Source organism: Xyrauchen texanus, chromosome 13, assembly GCF_025860055.1.
Source record: "Xyrauchen texanus isolate HMW12.3.18 chromosome 13, RBS_HiC_50CHRs, whole genome shotgun sequence".
Lineage (NCBI taxonomy): Eukaryota > Metazoa > Chordata > Actinopteri > Cypriniformes > Catostomidae > Xyrauchen > Xyrauchen texanus.
Genome location: NC_068288.1, coordinates 41,017,141 through 41,034,456, shown reverse-complemented (window position 1 = coordinate 41,034,456; position 17,316 = coordinate 41,017,141). Strand labels below are relative to the sequence as shown.

At 37.2% G+C, this 17,316-nt stretch overlaps 2 protein-coding genes across 2 annotated transcripts; one reads left to right on the top strand and one right to left on the bottom strand.

Moving 5' to 3' along the window:
* Positions 1-2,626: 2,626 nt before the first annotated feature.
* On the top strand, positions 2,627-7,013 carry si:dkey-249d8.1 (uncharacterized). Its single transcript, XM_052141567.1, has 4 exons — positions 2,627-2,729; positions 3,110-3,299; positions 3,674-3,869; positions 5,612-7,013. The coding sequence occupies exons 2-4, from the start codon at positions 3,112-3,114 to the stop codon at positions 6,398-6,400; spliced, it is 1,173 nt and encodes a 390-aa protein (XP_051997527.1). The 5' UTR covers positions 2,627-2,729; positions 3,110-3,111; the 3' UTR covers positions 6,401-7,013.
* Positions 7,014-7,640: 627 nt separating this feature from the next.
* LOC127654079 (probable aminopeptidase NPEPL1) lies at positions 7,641-15,381 on the bottom strand. The gene is made up of 12 exons (XM_052141057.1): positions 15,215-15,381; positions 14,228-14,413; positions 13,637-13,807; positions 12,714-12,803; positions 12,535-12,616; positions 12,148-12,290; positions 11,917-11,994; positions 11,692-11,792; positions 11,342-11,465; positions 9,976-10,152; positions 8,417-8,527; positions 7,641-8,332 (listed from the first exon to the last, which is right to left on the bottom strand). The coding sequence occupies exons 1-12, from the start codon at positions 15,362-15,364 to the stop codon at positions 8,168-8,170; spliced, it is 1,578 nt and encodes a 525-aa protein (XP_051997017.1). The 5' UTR covers positions 15,365-15,381; the 3' UTR covers positions 7,641-8,167.
* Between the last annotated feature and the right edge of the window lie 1,935 nt (positions 15,382-17,316).

Sequence of the window (17,316 nt, the reverse complement as noted above, 5' to 3'; positions counted from 1 at the left end):
GACTCTTTCTGAAACTTCTAGAATAAAAAATGTTCCATGATTAATTATTTTAATCAGACACGTCTATTTTTGGGCGAGGCAGCCTTTAAATATTGTTCTGGACAGTGGGGGGCCTTGGAGTCAAAATGGTTGAGAACCACTGGTCTAGACAGACCTGAGAGAGAAAAAAGTGCCCTGTTTTTTCCTATATGTGCAAATGATTAATCTAGTTACTAATAAGTGCACAAGTGAGTTTAGATAGACTGGGGAAATATGATCAAATAAAACATATCAAAATGAAAAATACACCAGAAGAGCTCTAGTCTTCACCTTCTGAAAATAGTCGTATCATGAACACTATGATATACAGTCAGGAGTGTAAAGTAACTGAGTAAAAATACTTAAGCATTATACTGAAGTACTATTTTTGGGGATTTGTACTTAATTACATTTCCAAAGAATTTACTCCTTACAATTTTATTTAAACTTGAAAAGTACTCACTGTATTTTTGCAGCTAATTTTCTTTTGTGTTACTGGACTGATGCTGCCTTTATTTTTAAAAACATTTTGGGAGGTGATTTTCTCCCTAATTTGGAATGCCCAATTCCCAATGCGCTGTAAGTCCTCGTGGTGGCGTGGTAACTGGTCTCAGTCCGGGTGGCGGAGGACAAATCTTAGTTGCCTCTGCATCTGCAATCTGTGCATCTTATCGCGTGGCTTGTTGAGTGCATTACCGCGGAGACATAGCATGTGTGGAGGCTTCAAACTATTGTCCGTGGCATCCACGCACAACTCACTACGCGCCCCACCGAGAGCGAGAACCACATTATAGTGACCACGAGGAGGTTACCCCATGTGACTCTACCCTCCGTTGCAACCGGGCCAATTTGGTTGCTTAGGAGACCTGGCTGGAGTCACTCAGCATGCCCTGGATTCAAACTCATGTCTCCAGGGGTATTAGTCGCTGAGCTACCCAGGCCCCTGATGCCGCCTTTTTACTGCATCTGACAAATGACAGATTTTCAAATGGAGTGTCGCCCGGTCTGCTGTGTGGAATTCCAACCATCATGAGGCCAAATTTCCAATCTGATTTGAGCTTTGGATATGCTAAAATATTTGTGCGAATAGACTCTATGTGACCACCCGACTGAATGTGATGTGTTCATTCAAAACTATGAGAACGAAGTGAGAAACACTGACAGTTTTTGTCCAAAACTTGATTATTCTAAACGCCTGCTACTTCTACCGATTGTACTGTTATAAAGTCAAAAATGATCATTCACGGTGCAAATAATATATATATTTATATATGTATATACACAAAAGACTTTGTAATTAAATGCGTACATGTCATTAATTTCTACACTTGCCTTCATATTTAAATCATATATATGAATTTCTATTCCCTATGTGCTGAATTATTATTGTTTTTGTTGTTGTTTGGCAACTACTAATTATAATAATACCTATAAAACCAGCAATGATAATTATGAAAATAGCAATGATAATAAAAATAATGGAATCTGTGGAAATATGAATTATGAATTGTATTGAATTTGTTAATCTGCTCAACAGCAAGGTTTGGCAGCAATCCTCAGAAAACAATTGACAAAACCAACAACATTACTAACTTCAAAGCTTATTTAGATTTTTTTTTTTATCTTTCTCTATGTCTCAAGAGGCTGGGTGCTGACATTGCAATTTGTGAGTGCCTTCTCCCATGCAACGTACATTGCATGACTGTGGCAACGTTGTTGCAAAATAAAATGTGACATAAAAAAACAATATCTGGAGTAACCACATAAATTTGTGGCGCTTCTATGTCACTTTTGTCTCACGTGTCATCTTGCGTGCTATTGCATGTGGCAGTGGTGGCTCAGTGGTTGAGGCTCAGGGTTACTGACCAGAAGGTTGGGGGTTCAAGCCCCAGCACCACCAAGATGCCACTGTTGGGCCCTTGAGCAAGGCACTTAACTCCAGGTTGCTCCGGGGGGATTGTCCCTGTAATAAGTGGACTGTAAGTTGCTTTGGATAAAAGCGTCTGCCAAATGCATAAATGTAAATATGCAATACTCTATCAGTTGAGCTACCGCACAATTTGATCACAGTTAAAGAAGCTTGTAAATGTAGTTGGTTATGTAATGCAAACATAAAAATTAGTCATCTGCTATAGTAAAATATTTTTATGCAATAAAATCCGCTATTTTTATGCAATAAGAATGCATTGTGTGGGGATCAGGGGAAAAGTGAGTGATTATGAACTGATAATCTGTAGTTTTACTTATGATTTGAGTGAAAGGGGATACAAGTTGAAGTTGTTTTAGCGCCTCTAGTGTTCATTCAACAGGTAGTGTTATGTACAACAGGTCACATAAAAATCATTTTGCAAATATGTAGTTATTGTAAGATGATTCTATGAACAGGTTGTGAATGCCATTGGGGGAGAAATATGACAGTCGTCAAAGACAGTAAAAAGGTGACTTAACAAACCAATCGAATTTAACAACATCTCTTATCTTGATGTCAGTCAAGCTAGCAAACAATTGAATAAGAATACTTTTTTACTTTCAATTAAGTATGTTTTTGGCTAGATACTTTTAATTGAGTAACATGTTCACTCAGTATCCATACTTTCCCTTAAGTATAAATTCTGAGTACTTTTCACACCCCTGTTTACAGTATGTTTACATTTCAGGTGAAGGGTAAAGTCCAGTATTATTTCATCGACGTAGGAGATAGGGGAGCACAGGTAAGCATATTTCACTGCAATTCTTTTAGATAAGAATAATTAAATAACTCAGAAAATAGATACATATATTACCATTAATGCAAAGTTGTTTTCAGTGAACTAAAATTATTAAACTGACACCAGAATAACCCCGAGACGTAAATGTTTGCTGTCACCTGTTAGTTTTGTGCATTATGTAATGCCATACAGCACAATCAAAAAAGTACCATGGCACTGTAATTTTTGAAATATCATGGAACATAAATAGTGTAATCAATTTACCATCTGATACCCTCACCGTACCATGTTTGATAAATGTCTAAAATATGTGAATAATATCATCTGTTCCAAGTTAACTTTGTATAGTCAACAGTTAACAGCTATTTTCTATCCGTGATCAGGCATGGCAGAGGCAAGTCCAGCCAAAAAATTAAAGCAGAGTGTCAAGGGCTACCTTTACAATGTGAGCCCCTTAAAAGACCCACAGAAGTCCTATTTTGATGCCACTCTTCAACATGGAAGTGAATGTTCCAAAGTTGTAGTCTTCACCCCGCAGGAGCACGCACAGTTCCAAAATGCTGAAAAGAATCGGTTTGTGTCTTAATGCAACAACAGACTTAATACCTACAGATCCAATAAATCCTTTGATAGAATTTGTCTCTTAATTTTAACATTTTATCTGCACCCTCAAAAACATCTTAACACTCCTTGCAACCATAATAGATATTTTAATGTGGTATTTGAATATAAAGATGTTACTGCATTTTCAACTATTCATTGTAACTCAAAACAGTCACCTAAATTATTGTATGGTCCAAAAAAAACAATAAATAAACTGCTAATTAAAGGAAAAAGTACATCTACTGTTCTATACATGTTATTCAGCCACATTTATCCACATAGACAGATTTATTGTAAATGTGTAAACATTTGAATTTTTTCTAATAATCAAATACTTTGTACAGGAGCCCAGTTAATTTAGAAGATGTGATATTACAACCATCCAAGGAGTCCTATGGAAAAATGAATGTGTTCTACACCCACAGCTCCACAATGTCCTGCATTTGTGATCTAGGAGATACATTTAATAATACCTTGCCTGCTGAGCATCAAGAAATAACATTGGCTGAACTCCCAAAACTGGTTACAAAGGTTCAGAGGGTAGGTACTGTATATTTTAACTATTACTAGTATTGCAAAATGCTCTTGTAAAATTTTGAGTTACAAAGCATTTTAAGAGAATAACCCATATGAATAATACCATTGTTATTATGTGTATTTAGTAGAATTGTTTTTTAAAGGGGTCATGACATGAGGAATTACATTTTTATTGATGTTTTTAAATGTAACAGTTCATTGCACTATAAAATCATACTGTAAGTTTCAGAACTCACAACTTCCTGCAAAAATGTATTTGTTGAAACCAAGCTACCAAAACGTCTCGTCCTGTACTTCCTCCACATTGTGATGTCACACTGTGGTACACATACTGTGCAAAAGTTTTAGGCACTTGTGAAAAATGTTGCATAGTGAGGATGTCTCCAAAAATAACGACATAAATAGTTTTCATTTATCACTTAATGCCTTTAAAACAGCCCCAATTCTCCTACTTACACCTGGACACAGTTGGACAGTTTTTCTTAGTTGTTGGCAGATAGGATGTTCCAAGCTTCTTGGAGAATTCGCCACAGTTCTTCTATCTATTTCAGCGGTCTCAATTACTTCTGTCTATTCATGTAATCTCAGACTGATCCTGCGTTCAGACCAGAGGAGGCAAAAGCGTCAAAATTCGCTCTGGCTGCCCTGCCAACAATGCTATAGAAGATTCGTGGACGCTCTGACGTAGTTGAAAAAGGCGGCAACGTTCGTTCAGAATGCCTGGTTTTGTGAACTGTATTTAAAGGGGCCGCAAAACATCCAGACATGTCGACCGGTATCTTTTTGCCGACCTATCATAAGTAAAATCTTCATGAACTCTTTTAAATGTGAAAGTAAGAAATCGATCGATGGCAGAAAGTAATTAAAATTATGGTTGTTTGTTACCAAAATAAACTAAATAAAATACATATATCCCTGTAAGAAAACAGGTAGGGCCTACAGATCGTATATTACGGAAAAACCCGCCACGGCAATAATTAGTTTCTCCTCCATTTTGTCTTCGGAACTATTGTTTGGTGGGAACCAAAATTTACACTGTTGTGTTATCTAGACTACTCTAGAGCGGAACCACGTCAAAGCTCATTACCATAATGTTGCCTGCACTTGAACTTTCCTCTGACGACCACTTCTCGCTGCCGAGAGACGCCGGCTGCTGTTGAAAATGATTGACTTCTGGTCAATTTGACGCTCTCGGCGCCTCTGGTCTGAACGCACCATTACTCAATGTTCAGTGTGGGGCTTTGTGGGGGCCATGACATCTGATGCAGGACTCCCTGTTCTTCTATTGTAATATTTTCTATTTGCAATAGTAATGTTTGGGAGTCTAACATTTATGTTTCCTGTTGACACACTAAAGCTGAAGATATAAATAACCATCTTAAGACAAATGCATTAAGAATTTTGCACAGTACTGTATATCTGACCGCCGCCACAACACATCAATGACTGCTTTTCCTTATTACTTCAGTAGCACCACCCAGTAGTGGTGAGCTGTGAGATGGCAAGGAGAGAGCAGAGAACCAATCATAACAGTCAGCATTTACTGTCAAGTCTTTAAGGAGACTTTCTTCTGCTGAACACAAACAGTGATTTTTTTTAAGAATATCTCAGCTCTATAGGTCCACACAATGCAAGTCAACAGGGTCCAAAACTTTAAAGCTCAAAAAGCACATATAGGCAGCATTATGACCTTAATTCTATGGCAATTAACAAACATTGTATTTGTATTTTTGCATATTGCACAGGTCAACATTATTGCTAAGATTATGCAGGAAGAGCACAAGGGAAACAGTGTTGTATGGGATGGGAGATATCTTCCAAGAACGACATATACAGTGGCAGATACTACAGCCTATATTAGCCTAACAGTCTGGTGTGAACACAACATCACCATCGGAGAATGGTACCGTATCACAAATGTGTCTATGAAACAGTTCAAGGACAAAACCTCCCTAACAACCACCAAAGACACAAGGATTCTCAACATCCCATCTCAAGGTGCAGCGGTTGCTGTTGAAGTGCCTACAGAAACTATAAGGTGTGAAATCATTGGTGCAAACGTGAAGAATTTCTTCATATGCCTCCGTAAACATAACCTAAGCCACATAACACCATCAAGTCCAACTGTCTATTGTCCCTCATGCAAAACACATTACAAAACCAGTGCAACCACAATGAAGTTTAGTGTTCACCTGGATCTCAAACCAGAAACAGAAGGCATTATACATGCATGTGCTGAAGATGAGGTCATAATGCCAGTGATCACAGTAAAGCCCAATGCATCTCGAGATGAGATTATCCAGAGCTTGATGGCACTACCCACCATGCAAGTTACAATTTGCAATAACGTCATTGTCAAGATTGAAGATGCCTCTGAATCTCACAATCCATTGAATGCTGAAATCAAGTCGGATGAAGTTGTATGCTCTTTGAAGCTCCCTACTAAGGTAGAACCACTAGAAGATTCTGACTCTGTTTTTTATTCACCGCCTGATCTCGGTCTATTCAGCTCAAGTCAACAAAAGAAAATCTAAAGATTGATTCTTATTACAAAAGATTGCAAATGTTTCTCTAAAAAGATCAATTCAAGATAATAAGACACTAAATATAACACACTTCACAGGCTTTTTAACCTGTACTGATTTATATTGTGTGAGGAAAAATTAAAAGGGTGAGATTAAGTCAATATTTTATTAACTAAAATTGATGGAGTTTTGGGTTCTTTCTTGCCACAGTTGCCTTCAGCTAAAAGACAAATCATTTTAAAGCATGATTTTTAATTATACTATTCATTCATTTAAACTGGACAATTAGGACTTTAAGACATTACTGCATCTTTTCTGTAAAGCTGCGTTGAAATGGTTCGTGCTGTGAAAAGCTCTATACAAATAAAAATTCCTTGACCTTGTTCGCATGAAGACATTTTTTTTTGGTAATTTTACTAAAGAAATAATTAAAATATTAACTGGAAAATATTTAGTAGCTGGCAGCACGAACACTTCTATTATAGTAATGTTTTTATTCATCACTTTTAAAACTACAGTGGTCATTAGAATAAAATAATTAGGATTAATCTCACTATTTTACATTCAGTCTTAAGAAAATACTTTTTTTTTTTTTTAAATAAGATTTACGCATTTCAATTCCGTAACAAAACTCCATCAAATTAAATGGTGACATGTTTAACACAATTAAGAAAATGTTTAATACAGTTTATTCTATTTTATTAAAGATTATTGAATTCAATTTTAAAGAATTTTGTTATGAAATTTAAATGCACAAACCTTAAAATATATATTTCTTTGAGTGTAGAATGAAACATTAATAACGGTAAACTTGATAAATTAAAAATCACTTTTTAATTTGTTTAAAAATTAAATGATTTAAAATACAAATTGAATAGGGGAACGTATTGTCTGATAGTTTTACATGCCATAGAAATTGAATTAAGTAACATTTTTGTTTATGTATTTGAATGTATTATATAAATTAAATTTCATTCAGCAGTGGTGTAAAAACTAATTAAACTGTCATGCATTATGCTACCTTTTGTGTTGAATTATTTACCTTACAAATGAAAAAGGTTATATTCTACTCATTCATAGAAGATTATTTTGTAACAAATACATATTTTAATTTTATACTTAACTAAACTGTCTCTATCTTTTTAGTCTGTTCTTTTCTACCTAGACCCCATCACAGCTGTTTGCACCATTTTTATTCTGTATTTTGAAATAATCAAAAGTTTCACTTCTGCAAATATGGTAAAAAAAACACATGCACAAACGTTCTTTTGTTTTACCATTTACTCTGAAAAGATCAAGATTTTTCCCCTCACATTCTGTATCCTCCATTTACCACAACTACAAAATTGACATTAAAAGTAACCGTCAGTGCACATTAAGTGTTGAAAAAAACATCACTTGCACTGACATGGTGATCGCTTTGTCATTTACATTCAGAATGAAAATCAATCGATTGCATTTTAAAAATTTCTGATTGAAAACAAACCACCCTAATCCAGTATTTGCTAAACCTTTCTCATGGCAACTTTAAAATCACAAACTCAAAGAGATTCACATGAACATTACAAAACATTTAGATAACATAGCACTTTCATTTAAGAATTAATAACTTTGCATATTCTGAAGACTTTAAGAAAATGATCTGCAGTGGCTAGTGTTGGATGTGTCTAAGAGATTTAACTTGGGTGGTGGGGAAAGAATGTGCGTACATGGCGTAACTGATATTTAATGTTTTCACATAAGTTTGGGTAAGAGTAAGAAAAGTTTGAATTCATCTTAGATGAGTCTCCTCCTCTTGCAATCCCCCTCCATCTGGTCCGCAGAGGGGGGTTTGGCTATGGCGACACCCAGCGGTGAGATAGAGTTTAGCATAGGGTCCTCGGACGCCTGGCCGAACAGAGCCAAGAGCATGGCTACACCAAAACCTGTGGCTCGCTCCCCCTGTTGATGGTCCATACAGATTCATTATTTGTATTTATAGAAAAAATATGGTTTCGATCACTTTAATGCTCAGTATATACTCACAGAATGCACAGGTGAAGCGATGTCCACATGTACCCAAATGCCTGGCCAATCAAAACCCAGATGAGATCCAATGAAAAGGCCAGCACAAGAGCTTTGAGCATTCTCACGGTCCTACAGAGATTAAAAAAACAAAACATACATATGATATTAAAAGAGCTTAAGCATGTCATATGCAGCTTGACATTCATGAAAGTGCTACACTATTCAGACTGTATTTGTTATTTTAGAGTGACGTCTGCACCATAACATTTGCATGGCTCCTCTGTAATAAAATTCAATCATTTGGACTAATTCACAGGCATGAGGGAATTCTGTCATTAGACAAGCTTGAACTTTTTCTCTTACATGGTCAGTCACATGATCGAATTCCAACATGGCACTGGCAAGGGTGTCTAAATAATTTTTTTTGCCAATTCTTCCTTGTAAAAATAATTGATTTGGACAGGAATTAAATTACCACATTGCTTTGGTGTGAGCTCAAAAATAGAGTGTAATTTGGCCAGGAATCAGAAAATATGGCATTTCCGATTCTGATTTCAATAAAATTGCATACTAAAGCCAATTATTGTTGAAATGACCTCACTTCCCCATGTAAAACAATTGCCGTCTGAATTTGGCTTTAGATTCTGTATGGTGTGTGATAAGCAGGGTTGTCAATCAATATAACATTTTAAACAAATTACATATGCCGATTAATTAATGGAATAATCGCAAATCAACATTTGCTGAAAAAGCCCCCGAATAAAAATAATTCAATATAATATAGTTATAAATATAATATAATGTCCATTTAAAATACTATAATTTCAGATTACATTATTGTGGCAAATGAGGGATTAGATATTACAAAAAGTAGCTTTAGAAGTAAATATATTGTTTGTTTTATTTCCATATCACTGAACATAAACTAAACAAGGGCCCACACTCCACAGCAATCCATTTTACAATTGACTTCATAGATCTGTCAGAGGTACACTTAAGAGATTTTCTCACAGGATACTTTCTTGCATTGTGGTGCATCTCACTGAGGTTGTCTCATGTTTTTCAGTGTCTTTAGCCATAAACCCACATTTTTATATAACGGTCAATTTAAATGTTTTTTGAAACTATAAAAAGCATGTCTCTACACCCTTGCACTCCATGCGGCTGTGGCTCAGGTGGTAGAGCGGGTCGGCAGTTCAATTCGCAGCCCACACGTATCCACATGCCAAAGTGTCCTTGGGAAAGACACTGAACCCCAAGTTGCTCCCAATGGCAGGCTAGCACCTTGCATGGCAGCTCTGCTGCCATTGGTGTGTGTGTGTGTGAATGAGTGATTGGAACACAGTGTAAAGTGCTTTGGTAACCTCTGAGGTTAGAAAAAGCGCTATATAAGTGCAGACCATTTACCATTAAAAATCACTTACAGCACCTTTAATGTGACAGCGTTGATCGAGATTACACTAACTTCTGCCACTTCAATGCAGATATTGTCCTTTTTATGCTGTAGACCTGTAGTGACCATTTCAGTATAGAAAAAGAAACACATTCTCCCCTCCAATTCTTTCCCCTTTCCTCACCGCCACAGAGTTCTTCATGTCGGCCACAGCTGAGGTGAATTCACTGAAGTGAAGTTCAGGGCAGTAGACCAGAGGATGTGCCAGGTCTCCACTGCTGCGCCCCGCTCTCACGCACGCTGCCTCCCACTGTTCATTGTTGGTCATCACAGCTGCATGGTATTTCCCGGTGGAGATTCCCTACAAGAGAAGCCAACAGATGTAAGATGGTTTCTCTTTTCTAATTCCACAAGAACTGCATGACATAGACAGAGATGTGATTTAGTGGGCACTTTTATAAACAGACCAGATATTCCATCATATGAATATGAGCACACAACTACTGCAAGCAACTGAAGTAAAATTTGAACCAGTTTTTGCCAAGACCTAAAGTGCAACAGCCATAAACAGTTTAGCACACCATTAACTGAACCGTTCTCCAATTGTCATGGTAACATTTTGAGTTCTCTTTTTAATCTGATAAAACACTTGATATTAGAGGTGGACCTTTATATCAGTTTTACAGATTAATTGCTGCAATAGTTCCAAATAGCAACTATCTGTTATCAGCAAAAAACCTTCGCTAATAGTTGCGGATGTTTTTTTAAAAATTTGTATTCATGATTAAAAAAAAATCTCTTGTTAATATTCATCCATGTTTTTTCTCACTTCAATGCAAATGTAATTATTTTAATTAGATAATCAAGTGTTCTAATTTGAAGCAAGGCCATACAAAGAAAAATATGACTATATGACAATGTGCTCCGTTAGCACACTTTCATATCTTGTAAATAATAATAAATAAATAAAAACTCATCTGGTGAAATATCTATATATACAAACTCTTCATCTGGTGAATATATAGGCTATTAAATATGGTAAAAACTTATATAGAGCATTTTAAATGGTGCCAAGTCTCTGTAATTTCAAAATAAGAGCCCCTTGTGTGTTTTGGGCTTGTTTACACATTCTGCACCAAATCTTCATTTTGATTGAACAATAAACTGCAATTGGGATTTTATTCATTTTGGACTCTTGTAGCCTCCATGTCTGTGCCTGTCACAGTAAGAAAAGACTGAGAATTTATTAAAACATTCTATAAATCAATTTTAAAATCTATCAGCCTTTTTCACCACCTTAGTTATCAGTATCTGCAAAATCCACCATCAGTCGACCTCTACTTGATATCAATATGTGATATCATATTCCCAGGCAAAACCTCTAAAGACCTGTATGAAGGCGTCTCATGAAACATAAGATGTCTACATTGTAATCTTATATGAATTTAATTTCTTCTCTGGTTAAAGAATACCAGCGAATGAATTCAGGCTTTCAACAGAACGTCTAAAATGAACGACCCTCAAATATGAATGTGTCAGCACATACACACCTGAGCTCCGGTCAGCGTCGCCATGTCCAGTATGATATCTGCAGACAGATCTTTGCTTGCATACACAATACCATCAGAGAGCACCAGCCTCCCTTCAGCATCTGTGTTGTTTATCTCCACTGTCCTGAAAATAATCAACGCTTGTGGTTAAAGGGATAGTTCACCCAAAGAAGAAAGTTGTTATCACTGACTCACCCTCATGTTGTTGGAAACCCATATGACTTACTTTCCTCCATGGAGATGTTAGGCAGAATGCTAGTCTCAGTCACCATTGACTTTAATGGCATATGTCATACTGCCTAACCTTTCCTTTTGTGTCCAATTGTTAAACTTTACATGTCAAAACTTACTTTCCAGAATACAGAGTGTGTATGTCGTCAGGCCGAGTTGCTGTAGGTCCCACTGCATTTTCTGCCAGGCAGAAGACTGCATGAAGATTGTCTTTAAAGCCCTGAGATACACACAGCAGATTATACACTCAATTCAATCAAGTCAATATCATATCAGCAAAAACCTGAGGACTTCAAATTTGGACATGCACAAGTTCAGGAGAAATAAAATGTCTTTATTATTACCTGTTTAACAGTAGCTTTAAAAGCTCCTAAAACAGCAGCAGCTCCACCACAGTCTCTCTTCATTCCTGGCATTGTGGTCTAAAATGGGGGGAGGGAAACAAAAATTGGTCAAGCTGAATTCATTCTGGGTTTTTAAAAATGTTGTCCATGTAGACAGTCCTTATTTTTTGTTTCTAAGTTAAATGCGTTATATTTTTGTACTCTAGTCTGATTGGGAGGAACGGTACTTACTTTGCCCTTGATGCTGAGACCACCTGTGTCGTAAACGATACCCTTACCCACCCAGGCAATGGTCTGTGTGGCACCTGAGGGGGTGTGGCTAAGCACAGCCAAGGCAGGGGGGTGCTGGGCTGCTTTACCAACTCCATAGATACCTAAAACAGGAGTGATTTTATACACATAAATTCATGCATATCTATTATTAAAATGTTAAATTTAAATGGCAACATTTAAAAGGCAACAACAAGAACCACTAAATCAGCAGTACTAAACATAATACATTACATCTGTTCACTCATCTTGTGATAAGAGCACAAACTCATCTTTTTCATGGGTTTAAAATAAATTCTGCAATCTGCTTTATTTTTCAAAGCACAAATACAAGCTGTGACATATTACCTCCAAAACCTTTTTGTTTCAGTTCCTCTCCTCTAATTATAGTTGGAGTGATCCCTAGTTCCTTCCCCACGGTCTTGATTTCCTGCAAAAGTGTGTCCAATACACCATAAGCAGCAGAAACAAGGAGGAAAAGATTGTCAACAACTTTCAATAAGATAGCTGAGAGGAGAAATGCTTGCCTCCAAGAAGTCGTCAGTATTCATCTCGTTGCATGGAGTGTCTACGATTCGAGCTGCCAGACGAACTCCGTCAGCTGCATTGGTGAGACACTTTAAAAAAAACAAACAAAAAAAAACACAACATGCTCACCTTACCATTGCTAGATAATGTACACAAAAGATTAAGGCAGTGTTTGTCAAAATAGAAGCCTTTTTTTTTTTATCTACACGATAAGCTGGTTCTTAAAGGGACAGTTCACCCAAAAATTCTCTCATCATTTACTCACCCTCATGCCATCCCAGATGTGTATAACTTTCTAACTGCTGCAGAGCACAAATTAAATCTTTTAGAAGAATATCTCAGTTCTGTAGGGCAGTACAATGCAAGTGAACGGTGACCAAAAATGTGAAGCTCTTAAAAGCACATAAAGGCAGCATAAAAATAATTCATGTGACTCCAGTGGTTTAATCAATGTCTTCTGAAGTGATCTTATCAGTTTTGTGTGACAACAGACCAAAGTGCATTGCAGTCTCTAGGCATGATCATGACTTCAAATGCAATTACACTTCCTAATGCTTGATGGATGTGTGGAGCACTAGAAACTGTAATAGAGCTTGAAATCTTGATCATACCTAGTAACTGCAAATTCAAGATTTACAGTGATAGAGTATTTATTCTGATCTATGCTCACACAAAACTGATAAGATCGCTTCAGAACCACTGGAGTCTTGGGGATTGCATTTATTAGCTTTTTGGAACTTTAAAACTTTGGTCACCATTCACTTGCATATTATGGACCTGCAGAGCTGAGATATTGTTCTAAAAATCTTAATTTCCGTTCAGCAGAATAAAGTAAATGATGAGACATGCAAGTAAATGATGAGAGAGTTTTCATTTTTTGGTGAATTATTCCTTTAATTGTAGGGGTTGTTTGCTACCTTACCTCCAGTGTGGAGACCTCCAGCGGGCCACTGTCCTGACCCATGGTGATAAACACCACAGTGACATGTTTCTTCTCCGCCCTGCGTGAGGACACAGAGCGGCGGGTGAACAGCGGAAAAGCTCGAGCGATGGCGCACGCCGACGCAAACACATCTGACTGCTCACACACCATCTGAACAAGACAGCAGCAAACTCAACATTTCTGTCACAAAATAATTTCTTTGTGTTTGGCTGAACCAATTAGATTCCACAACCTGCAAAATCTGATTTACTGTAGGTAAAAGATGAACAAAAAAAATACAAATCTGAATCTACATGTTATTATCTTAAACAGACTTTATTTAGAAATAAAAAATAAAAAAAACTAAGTCTACAATCGGCTACTACTTCTAAATAAATAGCACCTATGAACAGAAAAGGTTCAAATTCGTTCCTACTCTCTTTGACGTCACAGTTTTTCTTCCTGGATGGCTGATTGAAATTAATGTAGGCTAATTCACAACATTCCAATATCATGGGAAAAGCAGTGAAGAGGGACTGATTTCTTTCAAGGGTTGTAAGAAAATCAGCCCAGGTGTGAAATTAGACTAACCATGATACAGCGGTTGTTGCCAGGGGGCAGGCATGTTCGGACCAGGCGGGTGAGGAAGTGGGCAGATGACGGGCTGTTGTGCCGGCTGACTCGTGAAGGAAGGGCTGCCACGGTTGCATGATTCAAATAGAGTGGGCAGCTGTCAGTGGGGTTTGGTTTCAGAGAACCCAAAGCTGCTTGCCATGTCTGAAAGCAAAACACATTATCTGTATAAATGGACTGTAAGTCACTTTGGATAATAACGTCTGAAAAATCGATAAATGTAAATGTATACATACAAACACAGTGCACCATAAACTAAATCCTCTTTTTGTCGTGTCATCATCATACATATGTGTAAAGTGAGAACTTGCAATGCACAACAATAGAAGGAAACTTGTCCAGAATGTCAAGTTCTGATTCCTCATAACGTATGAAAAACTGAGCTTACGATTAAAAGAGAAAAGTTGTTACTATCACCACTCAAAGCAGTTCCTTATCAATCGGGAAGCTAACCCAGCTAATGCACTGATCAAAACATTGATTTGCTTTAGTAAGAAGTCAAATCTAATGAAAGTATGAGTCATGTGTTCACATTGGCACAAATTTAAACAAAAGAGTTACTTAAACAATAATATATTATATATTGATAACAGAATACTTAAAATGGTATTCAAAAATAATTCAAAGAATTTCATAATATTACTAAGGTACATGTCCAAAAAAACATGGCAAATTTTTATATAAAATTCAAAAAGTTATTATTTCTTTAAAAAAATACTACAGCTATTCCAAAATAATTCTCACTTAACATAACAGTTATATCAATCTTGGTAATCGTGTAAAAATAATTTGTAAATGCATATATCTGTTATCTCTTATTATGTCAGTTACACAACACCAGTAGGTACAGGTAGATTTCTCTGTATCATTTTTAGCCTGTGAGCTAACGTCAATAGTGTATATTGTTTTTTTTACAATCATAGTTACTTTATTAAAGTTACACACCTCTTTGGACACCACCGGCTGAAGTTTTCCTTTCAGCTGGGTCCAGTTGACTTGTTGGAGATTGGCGAGCTGGCCGACTATGAGGATAGGGCGGTTCTGCGGCTCTGAGTCCTTGGCAGACGCCTTGAACTCCAGCAGTACATTCGCCATCTTCCGCCCGAATGAGACGTGCTTAACAGGGCACGTGCACTTTGACCCTCACAGCTTCTGATGATGCGCATCTCGCGAGTACTTGTGCTGAGCGTGGAGTTTTTGGATTTATTAAAGGGTAACTAAACCCTAAACCAACTTTTTTTAGTTAATGATCTGTAAGCATGGGGCTTTATTAGTACTGGTCATTGATTCAAGTAATTGTTTTGACATTTGTGTATAAAGTGTTTTAATTCTACAATATATGGTGTAAAAACGTCTGAGTGCTGCCCTCTTCAGGTTGAACGGTGGCTACTGCAGTTGAATTTTCCTATTGGCTGTTGCGGTACTTCGTGGCGTAAGCGGTGACAGCTGACGTAAGCAGGTTCCAGCTCACCACGCCAGATTCATGTACATGTCGTCTTGCGACCGTGTGAGGAATAATAATAACATAGAGTCTGACAGCAGCTGTCAATTAATCCGTCACTACGAGTCTCAGGTGCCCCCGCTCAGCCACGCACTCGGTTCGTTCCCTCTATCCCCGCCGGGGTCTGCCCACTTTTCCTGCATTTTCAAATATTTCTAGTGGGTGGAGTCAGACTCTGAGCAGGTGTTTAGTTACCCTTTAAATACAGAAGTATTGCAAAGGAATATTTCAGTTTTCCCAGATATGTGAGACTTTCTTTCTTCTGCAGAACACAAATAAATATTTTTAGAAGAATATCTCAACTCTGTCGGTCCATTCAATTGAATGGTGACCAAAACTTTGAAGCTCTAAAAAGCACGAAAATGCAGCAAAAACGTAATCTATAAGACTGGTGGTTTAATCCACGGCTTGTGGATTAAAGTGATCCAATCGGTTTTAGGTAACAACAGACCAAACTGTATCTAATGTTTCACTATAAATCTTGACAACAGCAGTCTCTTGGCGATCATGATTTCAAGCTCGGTTACACTTCCTAGCGTTGTCTAGCACTCTGCGTCAAGCACTAAGAAGTATAATCGAGCTTGAAATCAAGATCATGTCCACAGACTGCATTGACAAGATGTACAGTGAAACAGGAGTTACATTTTGGTCTGTTGTCACGCAAAACGGCTTAGATAGCTTCAGTAGACATGGATTGACTATAGTGATAGTTCACCCAAAAATGAAAATGCTCTCACTCACCCACCCTCATGACATCCCAAATATGTATTACTTTCTTTCTTCAGCAGAGAACACAGAAAGATTTTTGAAAGAATATCTCAGCTCTATAGGTCCATACAATACAAGTGAATGTTGTCCAGAACTTTGAAGCTCCTAAAAGCACATAAAGGTGGCATAAAAGTAATCTATAAGACTCCAGTGGTTAAATCAATGTCTTCAGAAGTGGGAAACACCCACATTATTTACAGTTTTTTTTTTTTTTTTTTACTGTAAATCTCTACTTTCACGTTCTTCTGTTTTGAATTTATAGTAAAAAGGGTCTTAAATATTGATCTGTTTCTCACCCACACCTAGCATATTGCTTCTGAAGACATGGATTTACATTTACATTTATGCATTTGGCAGACGCTTTTATCCAAAGCGACTTACAGAGCCCTTATTACAGGGACAATCCCCCGGAGCAACCTGGAGTTAAGTGCCTTGCTCAAGGACACAATGGTGGTGGCTGTGGGGCTTGAACCAGCGACCTTCTGATTATCAGATTACCAGTTATGGTGCTTAGGCCACTACACCACCACCACTCCATTTAACCACTGGAGTTGTATTATTTACTTTCATGCTGCCTTTGTGCCCTTTTTGGAGTTTCAAAATTCTGGCTACCATTCACTTACATTGATTGGACCAATGGCGCTGAGATATTCTTCTAAAATTCTTTGTCTGTGTTCAGAAGAAATATAGAGTATATGATGTGAGAATTTTCATTTTTGGTTGAACTATCCCTTTAACAACAGCCCTGCAAGTACCTCTCCAACACTGCCTGGTACTG